Source organism: Cnephaeus nilssonii, assembly GCF_951640355.1.
Source record: "Cnephaeus nilssonii genome assembly, chromosome: 14".
Lineage (NCBI taxonomy): Eukaryota > Metazoa > Chordata > Mammalia > Chiroptera > Vespertilionidae > Cnephaeus > Cnephaeus nilssonii.
Window position 1 is genome coordinate 15,103,266 of NC_137085.1, and position 16,595 is coordinate 15,119,860.

The 16,595-nt window shown below is 40.0% G+C and overlaps 1 protein-coding gene across 2 annotated transcripts in view; it reads left to right on the plus strand.

The window, feature by feature from the left end:
• Positions 1-5,619: 5,619 nt before the first annotated feature.
• Positions 5,620-16,595, plus strand: part of CNTRL (centriolin) — an 80,396-nt gene continuing 69,420 nt past the window's right edge. The window contains exons 1-3 of one of the 2 annotated variants that reach the window (XM_079790436.1): positions 5,620-5,741; positions 11,376-11,598; positions 13,641-13,771. In XM_079790436.1, coding sequence (XP_079646562.1) covers positions 11,403-11,598; positions 13,641-13,771 — 327 coding nt within the window. In that variant the 5' untranslated portion in view covers positions 5,620-5,741; positions 11,376-11,402. Of the gene's footprint in view, positions 5,742-11,375; positions 11,599-13,640; positions 13,772-16,595 lie in introns of those variants that run through there. The other variant, XM_079790437.1, reaches the window with a different exon arrangement.

Genomic DNA, 16,595 nt, shown 5'->3' on the forward strand with positions numbered 1-16,595 from the left:
GTGAAATCAAATAATAAAATGCCTCATAGCGCTGATGGGAGAATGAAATGAAACATGTACAAAGTCTTTGGCTCTGAACTTGAACCTGAAATAGCACAAATATGAAAATGTTCACTATTATTATTATTAATGGTTTAAGGCATATTAATAATCGTCTACTCTTTATTTTTAAAAAATATTTTAATAGACTTTTAGAGAAAGAGAATGGGAGAGGGAGAGAGAAACATCAATGTGAGAGCGAAACATTAATCAGCTGCCTACTGCACACCCCCTACCAGGGATCAAGCAGCAACTACGGGCACATGTGCCCTGATCAGGAATTGAACTGGCAACCTTTTGTAGCACAGGAGGACGCACAACCAACTGAACCACATCTGCAAGGGCTGTCTACTCTTTATTTTTAATATGTGCATTGGATCATAGAAATCTGTATTTAATTCAGTTTTACTCTTCGGGAGAGAAATCGGTAAGTTGCCTCCTGTATGTGTCCCAACGGGGATTGAACCGGCAACCTAGATTGAACCCTGACTGGGAATTGAATCCACAACCTTTGGTGTACAGGATGATGCTCCAACCAACTGAGCCACTTTGCCAGGACAGGATGAAAGAATGTCTTTATCATTGAGCCCAGAAGAATTTTGCCTCCACTTTGTTTGTTTGCTGTCAATTAAAAGTCTGGGATTTGATGACTGACCTCTTAAGAGTCCATCTAATTGCTACATCCTAACATTCTTAGTGAGCAAAGGAGCACAAAAAGGTTCCCATAGACCAGATCCTTTTCAGATGGTTTTCTCTTGTTTATGGCATTGATTGCCGTTAGCAGATTATGTGTACTCTACCTCTTTATCTCATAAGCTATAAAAGGTCTTTGCTCAGAAAGCTCCTCCTCACTCTGACTGTTATTTAAGATGTTGTTGAGGCATTTTCTTACTTCCCTGGAATTGTAGTAATTCATTATCTTAACATGACCTACAAACTCCAGTGCATTTTAATAGATGCTATACGGATTCAGACATAGAGGACATTTTCCCAACTTCTGCAGAGCTTATCCAAATAATGACAACACATTGTATCCTAACTCCTAACATGTATCAGTTATTGCAATAATTAACTTTCATAAATTGTCTCTAATCTTTACAACCACTCTGAAGAGTGTTATTACTCTTGTGTGACTGAGGAAGAAACTGAGGCTCAGAGCAATATAGTGACTTGTCTCAGGGCACACATCTAGTAAATTGTAGGGATGGGGAGTTATGCTGGGATCAGTAGGGAAAAGAGGGAGAGATTCCAAACCAGGCTGTAGTCTTACCTTCTCTTTGATACCTTCTCCAGCTATTTTGTCTGTACTTGATTTTTCCATTTTAAAGACTCGTGAAGAATTTATAGCCTGGTCCACATATTTTGATTCTTCTTTATAGTATACTATTGTGCATTCTGGCAAAGGCTCAAAGGTACAAGAAGGGAATAAGTGTTATATAAGTGAAGAACTTAGTCTGACTTATGTCTGGTTCTCTCTTCCTCACAAAGTGCTGGGGTAAGACTGGCTAAAGTGACAACCCAACAAATGGCAGATTGGGGAATTATTTGAAAAGGCTAAAGGGAAACTCCTGAGAACACAGTGGTTCAGAGCTAAGGATGGATGGATTTGTATTTTTAAGTCCCAAATGGTAACTAAAGAATCATAAAGAAGAAAGTTGTTGCTCAAACTATTCTTGTAAGTCACCAGAGTAGTGGTTTGGAATAGCATGTCCCAAAAGGCCACTTCAGATTACTAAATCAGTAATGGAATAGGAGAGGATTTCTGAGTAGAGGGTGTGAAGGAAGTGGAAAATAACAAGATAAAAATAGAAAATCAAGTATTCATGATGGAATGCAGTTAAGCACATTTTCTTCAGAGAAAGCAAAGTGACAAAAATGAAAGAAAGTGCCCACCATCCCTTTATCTCTCACTTTTATAACCTCACTGAAGCTGTCCTTTCTATCTCCTACACCCTCTAACAGATTAAGCTGGGCCCATTAACTCCCTCTTTGGCTCCACTATCCCACACTTTTTCAGATACTCTTACTTCTTGTTCAACCTGAGTTATCTAATTCTAATTACTACTCATCCATACATATCTACTGACCCAGTGGCTACATGTGATAGCCAGTCTCCAAGATGGCCCTCATGTCCTGACCTCCCTGATATTCATGTCTTTGTATGATCCCCTCCTATATTGTATTATGGTTGGTCTATTTGATCAATAGAATAAAGCAAATATGAAGGTGTGTGACTTGTGAGGTTAGGTCACATAAGACATTGCTGTTCCCTCCTTGCTCTCTCTTGGTTGCCTGCTCTGCGGGAAACCAGTCACCATGTAGTAAGGACATTCAAGAAGCCTAGGGAGAGGCCTATGTTGAAAGACCTTGGAGGCCTCCTGCCCAGAGCTTGTGAGCAAGCCACTGTGGAGGTACACCCTCCAAACCCAGTCATGCCTCTCGGTGACCACGGCCCAGCTAACATCTTGACTGAAAAATCATGAGAGAACCCAAGGCAAAATAACCTAGCTAAGTCCTTCCTGGATTCCTGCCCATAAAAACTGTTGAAAATAAATTAATGTGTGTTGTTGTTTTAGCCCATTAAGTATAGGGGTAATTTTTTTTTTACACAGCAATAGTTAACATGTACACTAGTATAGCTGTTACATTAAAGATATAACTTTCACGAAAGTCCCTTGCATTCACTCCCACCACTACTGGGCATTTGCTCCTCCTTGGTCGTCAATACTCATACTTTAATTTGCAAGTGTACTTTAAGTTCATAGAGAATAGCCGGCTGATAGGCCTACTTAAAAACACCACCTGCTGCTCGTAATTTAACAGCACCCCAAAGCAAGCTGGAATAATTGGTGCTGCCTTTCCATGATAAGTCCTGACTTCCCATTTTATGTCTCTTCTGGGAATTAGCTTCTTTATTTCCTGGAAATAACAACACCTGCCTTGCCTTCTTCACAGGAATGGTGAAATGTGATATCCCTGAGCACTGAAAATCATATAAACATGTAAGAAGTTCTTAGGCTTATTCTTTCTAGCATCTTGTCTTTCCTACTTTATCAACTCTGTTATTTCTGCCTGTAAACATGAAAAAGTCATTAATAGGAAATAAAAACAGATAAAAAAATTTTTCAGTGGATTTTCCCCCCCAAAATCACTGATCAGGCCCCTCAACTTTATATAATTTTCTTTTCCCTTATTCATCCACAGAACACACCCCCTACCCCCCAAATGCTTCATGGATATCTTTATGGAAGTTAGATAGAAAGAAAATAAATACATAAAATGATTGCCCACAGCAGAGGCCACTTGATGTTGGTTGGCATGATTTTGCATCATTATTATTAGACAGAAACTGATGATCAGAAAGGATTAAAAAGAAGAAAGGATGGAAGGAAGGAGGGAGGAAGACAGAAGGAAGGAAAGGAGAAAAAAAAAGGCCAGAATCACAAAGAAAGAAGTAGCCAGGGCCATCTATTCAATTTGAGGGTCCCAGTACAAGATGAAAATGTAGTCTTGGTCCCTTAGCTAGTTTCATCTCTGGATAATTTATTATCCCTTTAATTTTTTAACCCTGTTTTCTTAAATTTCTGTATTTTGCTTCTTTATTAAACCAGCTTGGGTAAATTTGAACCATGTTAAATAAATGTCCAAAAAAGGAAAATCTATAGAAACAGAGTAAATAGTGATTGACTGGAGCTGGAACTGGGAATGGGGATTACACGAAAATGAGTTGATTATGGTGATAATTGTATTATGGTGCTCTTGATAATGTAGCAGTGGAGACAAGCCAGACTAGAGAGGGTTGAGATGTAAGGAAGTGAAGACAGCATGTCCAGACAACATGGCAGAATGGAGAAGTGGGAATTGACAATAGTCCTGTTTCAGCAGCAGGACTTGGTGATTGGTTGTGCCCAATAGGAAGAGTCAAGGATGACTCCAGGTCTCTGGCTTAAGTAATTAATGATATGAGATACTTTTTGCTGAGATGGGATATATTGGAGGAGGAGGAGCAGTTTTGTTTGGGGGAAGAGACAGCGGTAAGTTTAGTTTGGACATGTTGAATTTGAGTTGCCTCTAAAATGCCGATGTGGTGGTATTGAGTAGGCAGGGGAATAGTAAGCTTTTCTCTGTCTCCCACATCCATCATGGCTATCCCCAATTGTAGACAGAACCTTCTTCATCATTTACCTGCCAATACAAACTCATCTTACCTCTTCTAGAAATTTGTCTCTAGTTCACTTCCCTTCCTGATGCTATTTTGAATTTGTTCCCTTTTGGATAATATCTTTACTATTGTTACAAAAGGAAAGTAATGATAGTAAATCCTTTTGGGAAGGATTAAAAAAATAAGAGTTATTTCTCTCAGTTCCCTTTGTAAAGACACTTTTCCTTTTGTAATTAATAAGTAATCTGTGAGGTAATATTTTGAGAGCAAGAGAATATCTTATTTACCAACAATATTTCACGTAATGGGTTTAATATCTATTGATAATCCTAGTCCGAATCAAATATATCGAGGGCTGTAAAATGGTGATTTCCTAATTAGGTCATTTCACCTATATTAGCAGGAAATCATTTGAATAGAAGAGCTTTCCCTTTTGTAGAAATTAAATTTTTTTTTTTTGTATGTGTGTGTGTGTGTGCTTTTTTTCTTCTTCTTTTTTTGTTTTTGGTATGGTGATTGCCAGAGGGAAGGGGGCTGGGGCTGGGGATCCTTTGAGCAAGCAAGCTATTAAGATTTTAGGATTATGGGAAAAGAGAGGTAGGGACTGTATTGGAGATTTCTGGAGATGGTGCAGCCTCTGAGGGTGACATGGTCCAGGGTACAAGCTTAAAAAAATGAAAGGCTGGAGTGGAAGCAGGTGTCCTTGGTGATAAAGTTTTTTTTTTTTTAAAAATTCACTATTCCCCTGACCCAGGACAGTATGTGCTAAAGTCTCTTAATCTGTTGGATATATGGTGAAATCAGCACTTTTAGAAAAGACCCAACCAACGTTTCCTCAAAAACGCTTCTCGCTTTTGCTTTCCTGTCACCAACCAGAGGACTCTCCTCCACAGCTCACAGGAATAGTCGCTGCCCGGATTCCCAGGCTCGTCTCGCTCCCTCAACCGCGGCGACGGCTGGAGCCCAAGCTGCGCTCGCTCCGCGGTTCAGCCACCTCCGGCCTGTTGGTGCCTGAAGAGAATTTGCCTCAGAAAAGCTGCACCGAGAAGCGAGCTGCCAGCCTCGCACGTTCTAGGCCAGACGACCAGCATCGGAAGTGCGGGAACTTGGCGACAGCTCTACGCTGGTCTCGACCTAACGTCGTCCTCTGGCGCCCAGCCGCCAAGGAGCATCCGAGCCCCAGCGTGAGGCGTCTGCAGCTTCGCCTCAGCGACAGGTGACGGGGCCGACCGCGGCACCGCAGGAAACCTGAACTCCCTCAGGCGCCGCACAAGAGCAAGGATTCCCCACGCCTTCTCCCGCCAGAAGCTACGGCGGAACTGGCGGCGGGAAGCCCCTCCCCATCCCCCCCCAACAGCACGGGGAGGGGCGTGGTCGCGGCAGGCCCCGCCCACGCCGCGCGCTCTGCCCCCCGGCAACCGGCACAACACAACAAGATGGCCGCCGCGCCGCTAGGCACCTGAAGGGAGTGACGGGCGCGTCTCCGCCCGGCCTCGTCCCACGGGCCCGCTCGGCTTGGCTTCTCCGCACTAAGTGCCAGGTCTGGTCGCAGGAGTTCTCCGGGATGCGGACGGAACGGTGGGGGCCGGCGGCCAAGGCGGGAAGGCCTGGACCAGTTCCGGATGGATTCGGGGCGGGGGCGTGTGCTTGGGAGTTGGGATTGGATGTGAAGGAGGGGAGGGCGTGGGGAGGAGGATGAAGGCGGGATGTTTGGTTGGGAAGGGAGGGAGGTCCGGAGTGGGAGTGCGGGATAGTTGGGGATGGGGGCCCAGGGGTGCGGCGCCGGCGCCGAGAGCGGGAGGGTGCCGGGTGCCAGGGATAACGGATGGTTTGGGTATCCTGATGAGAGTCATGGTACCAGGCGAAATACAGTACATGGAAAAGATGAGAATTGGGATATTGGGAAGAAATGTGAAGAGGAGGGTTAATATAGGGGTGATTTTTGAAGTAAAAACTTGGTTCAAGTCTTGATTGTGTCACCTCATGAATCACTTAACCGGCTCTGTCTGTGACAAATTCCTGAGCATGTTTTTTTCTTTTGTACAAAAATAATTGCTAATTACTTTTGAGTGTACAGTATATGTCAGATTCAGTTCTAAATTGTTCCCATGTGTTAACTCATTTAGAATTTAAAATAATTTGTATGAGGTTACCATCCCCATTTTAAAAATGATGAAACCAAGCATCAGAGAGGTTAAGTAATTTCCCTAATTTCACACAATATGGAATTTGAATTTAAGCTGTTTAGTTCCAGAATCCACTCTTAATTCTTAATGATACACTGCTTCTTGTACATGAGGTTAATAATTCTGATCTTATGCAGTATCTGCAAGGATTTAAATTTGGTAATGTCTTTAGCGTCCTTAGAACAGTCCTTCATTCATTCAACAAGTATTTATTGTGCACCAAACAGTAGACAGAGTCCCTGCTGTCTCATCGCTTAAACTCTAGAAGGAGAAACAAGCAATAATATAGTATTTTCATAATAATAATTTAATTCTAATTAGAAGGTGCTATAAAGGAGACCACACCCTAGCCAGTTTGGCTCAGTGCATAGTGCATTGGCCTGAGGACTAAAGGCTCCTGGGTTCCATTCCCTCAGTCAAGGGCAAGGACCTCAGTTGCAGGCTCAATCCCCAGCATGCCGGAGGCAACCAATCGGTATGTCTCTCTCACATCAACGCTTCTCTCTGTCTCTCACCCTCCCTTCCACTCTCTCTAAAAAATTCAATGGAAAAATATCCTCAGGTGAGGATTAAAAAGAAAAAGAAAGGAGACCATTTTGTGCAGAGACCATATATAACAGGAAGATAGAATCCTGGTGTGCATCTTGAGTGTAGAAACCCTGTCTTCTCAGCTCTGTATTATTAGAGCCTATCACAGGTCATGGAGCAAAAAGTTGCTCAATAAAGGTGGATGACTGAATAAATAAATAAGGTGTGGGAAGCTTGTGTCTTAGGGTACCTGAGTGGAGTGGAGAGCGATATGAGAGGATAATTCAGGATGTCAATAGACCAGAGAAGGACACAGAAGTCAGGGTGTTAAAAGGGAAAAGCAAGCAGCTATGTAATTATATTGGGATGAAGAGAAATAGGTGGGGGTTGAGTATTTTCTTTGAGGAGGGAAATAATTAGGAGTCAATATTGGAATGGATTAGGGTGCCCGAATATTTGCTGGGATGAGCATTTGGGGAAATCATGATATATATGAGCAGTTTGGGAAATCAGAATGGATATAAAAGTGCTGAGGCAGAGTACTGAAAAGAGCTATCTTCCTATATAATAAAGAAGTAATATGCAAATTAACCCTCACGCCCTCACAAGATGGCTGCCTATGACCAGGGGGGTTAGTGAGGGACGACCAAATGACTGAACAAGCAGGCTGCATGGGGTGACCAGGCCGGCAGGGGGTTTAGTGAGGGATGACCAAACGACTGAACAAGCAGGCTGCTTGGGGCAACCAGGCCGGCGGGGGGGCTGTGAGGGGCAACCAGGCTGGTGGGGGGAGGGGGCAGTTGGGGGCGACCAGGTAGGCAGGGGGGCAGTAAGAGGTGACCAGGCCGGCAGGGGGGGATGCAGTTGGGGGCAGCCAGGCTAGCAGGGAGAGCAGTTGGGGGCAATTAGGCTGGCGGGGGGGGGGGGGGAGTGAGGGGCAACTAGGCTGGTGGGGGGGGGCAGTTGGTGGTGACCAGACCGGCAGGGGGGGCAGTTAGGGGCGACCAGGCAGGCAGGCAGGTGAGCAATTAGGAGCCAGCGGTCCAGGATTATGAGAGGGATGTCCAACTGCTGGTTTAGGGTCAAACCCCGGGATTGGCCTAAACCGGCAGTCGGACATCCCCCAAGGGATTCCGGATGGGAGAGGGTGCAGGCTGGGCTGAAGGCACCTCCCCTCCCCCCCAGGAAAATAATACAGTGTTAGAGAATTGGGACAGAATTCATGGGGAAATTTAGCAATCAGAATGGGATGAAGGATGGGAGGCAGAGACCATGTATAACAGGAAGATAAAATCCTGCTGTGCATCTTGACAATTGCCTTTAGAAAGAAGAGCAGCTGGATTAGAGACTTTGGAGAGGAATGGGAATGAGGACAAGAGAAAGTTAAAGAGTAAGCGTATTTAAATGGGTCCAAAGGTATGGAATAAAGTAGAATTGTAGGGAAAGTATTGAGAAGTGATTAAAGGGCTAAGGGATGTAGTGGAGAGGGATATGGAGGTCAAGAAATGGGCATGGATATCTGCATATTGGAGTGGACTGGGAAGAGATGGAAGGCTTGGGATTATTGAGGTCTGCCTCATTTAGAGAAGATCAGAGTAGAAGATGGAAAATTAGGAATGTTAGGAAAGGCTGGATAGAGTTGGAGGTGTACTCTCTACCAAGCTGTGAAGGTTGGGATTGTTAGATCAGGGCAAGTATCTGAGTCTTAAAGTGACACGATGAGTAGTGTTTTGTTGCCTTGCCATATGATTCTGATTATCACATCACTCCAGTGGCTTTCTCTTGCTCTGCAGACTACCTTGAGTGCCTTCAATATGTGTTTCCAGTTCTGAATTTTTGTTTGGTTTTATTTTCTTTTTGTCCTGCCTCTTCACACACTCTAGCCCTACCTCTCAGCTCTGTCTTCTCTGTTCTATTGCTTGGTCTTTGTTTATGTTATTGCAAACTTCATCTTAGGGCCAAGCAACATTCCCATCTCTCCTTTAAAGTTGTAGTTCAAGATTTACTATCTCCAGGTGGTAGCCTCTGAAATAATGCTAGCCATTTTCAAACACAGTATATCCCCAGTTCAGTGAGTTGGCTATTCTATGAGATTGTAATATACGTATATCTGTTATTTCAATGTCCAGGCTCTGCGGGAGCTATGGAACTCGGGGAGGGGATCTGGGAATGCACTGTGACATTGGAACCATCTCTTAATCTTTCGTATTACAATTCATAAAAGGAAGGAGCTGATTTAGATTTCTGGAATCCATTCTAATTTTATTTTAATATCTGTAAGTGAGTAAGGCAGAGTTTTCTATCAGGAGAGGTAACAGAGGACTTCATGATAGTCTAGTAAGGCCCAAAGGGTTTTGGTCGCTAGGATGTTATGTGAGGAATTCAGGATGGTTCAGTATTTTAAGAATTAAGAGAAAAGATTAAGATGCAGGATACAAAATAATTGCACTGCATAAAAATAAGATGTGCTTGTTTTAACCAAGAAACTAAAAACATATAAAGTGTATTTTTTTAGCATGTAGCATACACGATTATTTTAATTTTATAAATTTCTATCATACTATGGTATAGAGAAAGATATATAGAAATGGGAACTGAGACTTGTCCCTCCACTCTTTATTTTTTAATCTGTTACTCTTATTTTTTTTAATCTGTTACTCTGATAAAAACTACATTTAATTCAAGAAAAAATGAAATTTTACCTTTAAAACATATGCTTCTTAGATCTTCTCAAGTTTGAGTATATTATTTTTATTTAGAAAGCGAATACCAATACAGCTTAGCACTGAATCATTAATATTACTAAGCCTTTTTCTGTGGCAGAATGGTATAATATCCTATATAATAAAAGCCTAATTTGCCAAGTGTCCAGTCAACTGGTCGACTGTTCAACCAATCAAAGCGTAATAAGCATAATATGCTAATGATATGCTAAGGCTGCTCAACCGCTTGTTATGATGTGCACTGACCACCAGGGGGCAGACAGTCGACCGGTCGACCAGTTGCTATGATGTGCACTGACCACCAGGGGGCAGAAGCTCTGACGGGTGGGTTAGCTTGCTGCTGGGGTCCGGCCGATTGGGACTGGGCAAGATGGGGCTGGAAACGTCCTGGAGCCCTCCCGCAGTCCCTCCCTGGCCCCGATCATGCACCAGTGGGGCCCCTCAACCTGGCCTGCACCCTCTCACAATCCAGAACCCCTTAGGGAATGTCGAAGAGCTGATTTTGGCCCCATCTCGCAGGCCAGGCTGAGGGACCCCACTGGTGCATGAATTCGTGCATCTGGCCTCTAGTAAGACATAAAAAGTATTTACCACACTTGTGAAATCAGGACCAAAAACCTTGTGACTATGTCATAAATAGCAGTTATGTGAATTGGGGGAAGCTTTTCTGACTTATCTGGAGTTTTAACATGAAAAAAAATGAAAGAGAAAGTAAAGACACATAGAAGTTTGCAGTTTAAAGTGACTGGACTACTGGAACAAGGCTGTTGGCCATATTGTACCATATAACTGTGAAATAAACACTCTTTAAAAACAAATATAGCAGGTTTTGCTTCCTTCAAAGTAGATCATGAGTTCAGTGATGCTATGGTATTGAATTTTCTGGCTTATTCCCATGGGCATTATTAACTATTTAGGGAACACTGGAGGAGGAACAGGACTGGAGAAAAATGGAGAAGTGGGGAAATGATAAATTCAATTTGGACATGTTGGATTTATGCCAGTGAGGTGTCAAGTAGGCAGTTAGGATTAGAAATCTGGAACTCAAAAAAAGTTGGATTGAAGATATAAATATTAGTAGACAGGTGGCATTGGGAGCCATGGGTGTTGTATTAGATTGTTTAAAATGTGATTAGAGAGAGACTAAAAGAGACTTGAGGACTCTGACATTTAAAGATTGAATAGAGGAGTGTAAGCCAGCAAAGGAGGCTAAGGAGTGGCCAGGGAGGCAGGGTGATACCTGGAGAGTGTGGTATCTCAGAAGCCAGAGGAAGAAACTGTTTCAGGAAGGAGAGTGTGCTCATAAGTATTAAGTACTGCTAGTTGCCAAGTATTTTCAGCTTCCTACGCTCTAGGACAGTGGTCACCAACCGGTGGTCCGCAGACCACTGGTGGTTCATGAGGTTCGAAAGATTGGTGACTGCTACTCTAGCACACCTTGCGGGTAGAAGGGGCTTTGTGACTAGTTCTGGCCAATAAATTGAGAACAGAAATGACAAGTAAATCTTCTGGCTGGAGCATGTGTCAATACAAGACCTTATGGAGGTCTTCTTTCCTTCTGGCAAGGTGATCAGCAATGTTTGGAATAGTGTACGCTCTTGTCAGCGTAGTGTGGATCCTAGTATCTATAGCTTCTGAGTTTATAACTTTGTAGTCTTGAAAATTCTAGAAATATATTAATTTGTTTTGTTATCTCTAAAAAACTAACCTTGTTAAATATACTGAAAACTCTTACAGGTTTTGGTGGACACTTGGCTGCTTGCAATGAGGAAAGGTTCCCAACAAAAATTTTCCAAGCCAAAGATGCCATCATCATCTCTTATGCCCAGTATGAGATCTAGGTCACTTTCACCTTTAGGCGGATCCGAGACTCCACCTTTTCATTCTGGAAGACAGTGGTGTGAGCAAGTTGGGATTGCAGATGAAAACACTATACTATTGGACTACCATGACCGTAGAGGTACCACTTTCTAATCTAAGAATTTGACCACATACTCTTAAATAGAGATGGAAAATAATGAACTTAACTATTTTGGGTCCAAATGTAACATACATCCTGGTACTAACTTGACCTATTGTTTTTATTGACAGACATTGTGGAGGATGGAGGTTTCTGGGTGAGGGTGAAGATATCTGAAAGATGTTAGAGAAGGGCATTTCAGAAAGAGAAAACTTTATTTCTTATGGTGGGAGAGTGCCTTAAAGCTCATCTGCCAAATTTATCATCATCCTTTCCTTAGGGGGGTTCACTTCAGAATGGAGTGCCTTAATTCCGTATAAACATGTTATCTGCCCTTGGGCTATCCACAAGCTGCTTATTGGCAAGCTGCTTATCTGTGAATGGACTGATTTCCATGTGTGGACATATATATGTTCCACCAAGGTTTTTATTTTTTTTTCTTGAAAGCATTCTGTTTGGGGAAAAAATAGGTGATTTTTTCTAAGAATCTCTTTAATTGATTAAATGTGAAAGAAAACTATAATTTATTTGCTAAGTCACTAAATCAGAACCATCAAACTCTCTTGACCTGAATATGTAATCAGTTTTTATTAATAAACATTATCAGCATTGAGTTTAGATTATACCTTACTATCAGTTGGTATACTGTTATTTCTCATTTGATTGATATTTTAGAGTATTAGTCATTTTCTTTCCTAGAATAGCCAAATTACAGAAAAAAATCATGATTATTTATGAGTTAATATTACATTTCTTTGCTAAATAATCATAGGGAGTCTTTGGCACACAACGTGAATCTGAACCCAGGATTAATTTTTTTCTGACTCATAAAGAGAGAACCAAGAGGCAATTTTTTTTATGATTGTTTTGTAAACTGTAACATGGCTTACATAAACTCTGATGGCAATATGGCAGGATGTGTTATCCATCATGTTAGTACTTTAATCTGTATAAAATATGATATGATCTTATTTATTTAAAAGAGCAACAAATTTGAGTTTCTCACTATTAAAAAAAAATAGGAAAAGAGGATTTTTTTTTTAGAATTTAAGCATTTTTTTGTTCTGGTCAGTGTGGCTCAATTGGTTGGAGCATTATCCTCTGCACCAAAAGGTCGAAGGTTCGATTCCTGGTCATGGCACATACCTAGGTTGTGGGTTTAATCCCTGGCTCCGGTCAGGTGGGTACAGGATTCAACTGATCGATGTTTCTCTCTCTCTAAAAATTATGAACGCGTCTTTGGGTGAGGATTTAAAAAAAAAAAAAAAGAATGTAGTGTTTTTGAACTTTAGATTGGAACAAACAATAAATAGTGCCAGTGTTTTTTAATTACTAAAAACGTCTGTGCTGCATATGATTAAAAGTGTAAGTCAGGGGTCCTCAAACTTTTTAAACAGGGGGCCAGTTCACTGTCCCTCAGACCGTTGGAGGGCCGGGCTATAGTTTAAAAAAAAACTATACAAATTCCTATGCACACTGCACATATCTTATTTTGAAGTAAAAAAACAAAACGGCAAAAACACCCGCATGTGGACCACGGGCCGTAGTTTGAGGACGCCTGGTGTAAGTTTTGGATTCATCTGCCAGGATTCAAGTCCTGGATTTGCATATTGCTAGTTGCAAGATTTTGAGCAAATTATAATTTTTTAAATAAATGTGAATTGTAATGTCTATCTCAGAGATTTGTTGTCTAAATTACATTTTTAAAATGTAAAGCATTTAGCACAATGCTTGGTACACAGCTAATACAGAGTGGGGGCAAAAGTACATTTACAGTTGTGAGTAATTGAAACAGAGTTTATTCTTGTATTATTACTCTAAATCTATTTTTGTTCCACACTGTATAGAGTATAACTATTGTTGTCATTATTATGAAATGCTATATAAAGTAAAATGTTGTTAAAGTATTGCAATTAGAACTCGCCAGATGTTTTTGCATTTGAATGGCTTAAAATTATTTTGGTTATTTAACATCAAAATAATTTGTTTTTCAAAATATTCATGTCTTCCTCTGCTGATAATGATCTGATTTGTAATTTCAGAAGCTGGTTCACGTGCAGGAGTTCGATATATTACAGAGGCTCTTATAAAAAAACTTACTAAACAGGACAATTTGGCCTTGGTAAAATCTCTGAACCTTTCACTTTCTAAAGATGGTGGCAAGAAATTTAGGGTAAGTTACTAACATTTCTGAACATAGGCATTATTTTTTATGTTTCTGTGCTTTAAAACTGAAAAAAAAAAGATTATATTAGATTTACAGTAACATCTCATCCTAATGTCACCTAATTTGTAGCAGACCTTTTATTTATTTATTTTTATTTTTTAATTTTTAAATATATTTTATTGATTTTTTACAGAGAGGAAGGGAGAGGGATAGAGAGTTAGAAACATCGATGGGAGAGAAACATTGATCAGCTGCCTCCTGCACACCTCCCACTGGGGATGTGCCCACAACCAAGGTACATGCCCTTGACTGGAATCGAACCTGGGACCCTTCAGTCCGCAGGCCAACGCTCTATCCACTGAGCCAAACCGGACAGGGCTGTAGCAGACCTTTTATTGTTTCCAGTGAAATTTCTACATCAGAAGTATATGACATCATTAAATTCATAAGTACCTATTATCTTATACATTATTGACTCTAGAGAAGGAGTTGGCATACTACAGTGTGCTAGATCAGGCTTGCTATTCACTTTTGTAAATAAAATTTTATTGGAACATAACCACACTCATATGCTTACATGTTGTTTGTGGTTGTTTTTACATTACAGTGGTAGAGGTAAGTAGTTGTCACAGAGACTATGTGCCCACAAAGCCAAAAATATTTACTGTCTGGCTTCTTGCAGAAAAAGATTGCTGGTCTCTTATTCATGTAAACTGTACAACATGAACACATTATAATAGACAACTTAATTTTTAAATTAAGAAATATAAACTTAGATGCCTACAACATTACTCACAAAAATTAATCCCAGAAGGTTGAAGATCTTTATGAAAATAAAACAAAAGTCAACAAAAATGCTATGAAAGTACTAGAGAAGAATGTAGGCGAAAAAATTTCAAAATCTTAGAGTTGGGAAGGCTCTTCTAAGCAAATACCAAACCTAATACCATGAAGAAAAATATTGACAGATTTAGCTCACATAAAGATTAAAAAATTGTGTTTAATGAAAGATATTGTATAAAAAGTTAAAAGAAAACAAACTGGCAGGTAGTGTTTTCAATATATGTAACAATATCCACATACTATAAAGACTCCTACAATTCAGTAAGAGATAACTCAATGGAAAATATTCAAAGGATATGAACAGGCATTCACAAAAGTATTAGAAATGGCTAATATTAACATGAAAATATGTTCATCTTTATTAATATCAAAAAAATGTGAAATAAAATTCATCAATTAAGTTTATACTTAACTGAGTTTGTATTCACCAACCCAGCAGTTCTCTTTGATATCTACTCTGTTTGATACTATTTGCCTATGTATCCAAAAGCGTCTATATAGTTACGTTTATTAAACATTATTTAAAATAGACAAATTGGAAATAACCAAATGTCCGTCAATAGGGGATTGGTTACTAGTAAATAAATTATGGTGCAATGATAGACAATGGAATACTATCAAGTTTCTTTAAAAATAAGTTAGAGCTCTGTGCAGTAATGTTGGAGTATGTCCACAGCATATTTAATGAAAGAAAAAATTCTAAAACATTTTATATAGTAAGGTCTCAAAATATTTTTAAAAATTCTTTTTTTCTATATGTGCTATCTTTGAACAGTGGGATTTTTTTTTTTTAACAAGGGCCTGGTAACCAAATGAGAACTTTTTTTTTGTTTTGTCTGAAATTTTTACTAGAATATATTTATGTCTTACTCGTGTAGTTAAAAAGGAAAAAGAATACATGCTATAGTGTAAAGGTTGCAAAAATGAAATAATCAAATTAGTAAATCTTTACTGTCTGATTATTATGTCAGGCATTATGTTAGGATGTGGGAGTACATAGAGAAGTGAATAAGCTTAGTTTCTAATCTCTGGGAATTTAGAGTTTAGTGTGAAGAATGCCTAGGATTAAGAGGAGAATAGTGAAGGAGAACCATAGAGCAGGGGAGAGGCCAAACAGGCAGGAAAGGATAATATGAAATATCACAGGACAGTCAAATAGGGTGAAAATTTAGAAGTCACTTGAATTTAGCAATTAAAAAGCCCTTCCTTCTACTTCTCAAATCTACTAAGTTGATTTTTTCAGGGCCTTTGCATCTTTTTTCTCTGCCTCCATATATTCACACACCTAGCTTCTTGTTATTAAAGTCTCAACTCAGTGTACTTCCTCTGTAAGCCTTCTCTCATCACCCAATCACAATTAGCCACCTTCTCCTCAGTCACTCTCTCTTATTTCAGTCAACAAATATTTTAGTACCCATTATTTGCCAACAACAATACAAAAGAAATCCCTGTCCTCTTAGTGCCTTGTATTCTGTCACATCATGCTATCTTTATTTTCTTGTTAGAATACTTCACTCTCTGAAATTTTTATTTATTTTTGATTTGTTTATTGGCTTTCTCTGTGAATGAAAATAATAACCTTGCTTTTCTAATTCATCATCATATTTCCAGTACCTGAACAGCTCCTGGCAAATAAATTATTCATAAATATTTGTGTAAAGGATGAATGATCTTGGAGAGAACTGTTTGAATTCATAGTAAGGGCAGAAGATACATTACCTTACCAATAGAATAAGAATGAATGGAAGGCAGAATGAGCAAATGTACATAATTTCTGTGAGAACATGGTGGCAAATGAGAGATAAGATGATGCCTTGATAGGAAAACAAGTTCAGTCTGAGCTGATCTGTTTTATATAGAAGAGATTGAGTATATTGAACATAGGCTTCTACAGCCAGGCAGTTATCTAGTTCACTGGTATATCCATTGCCTGGTGCCACACCTGGTATGTAATAAGTATGTAATGAATATCTGTTGAATAGTGACT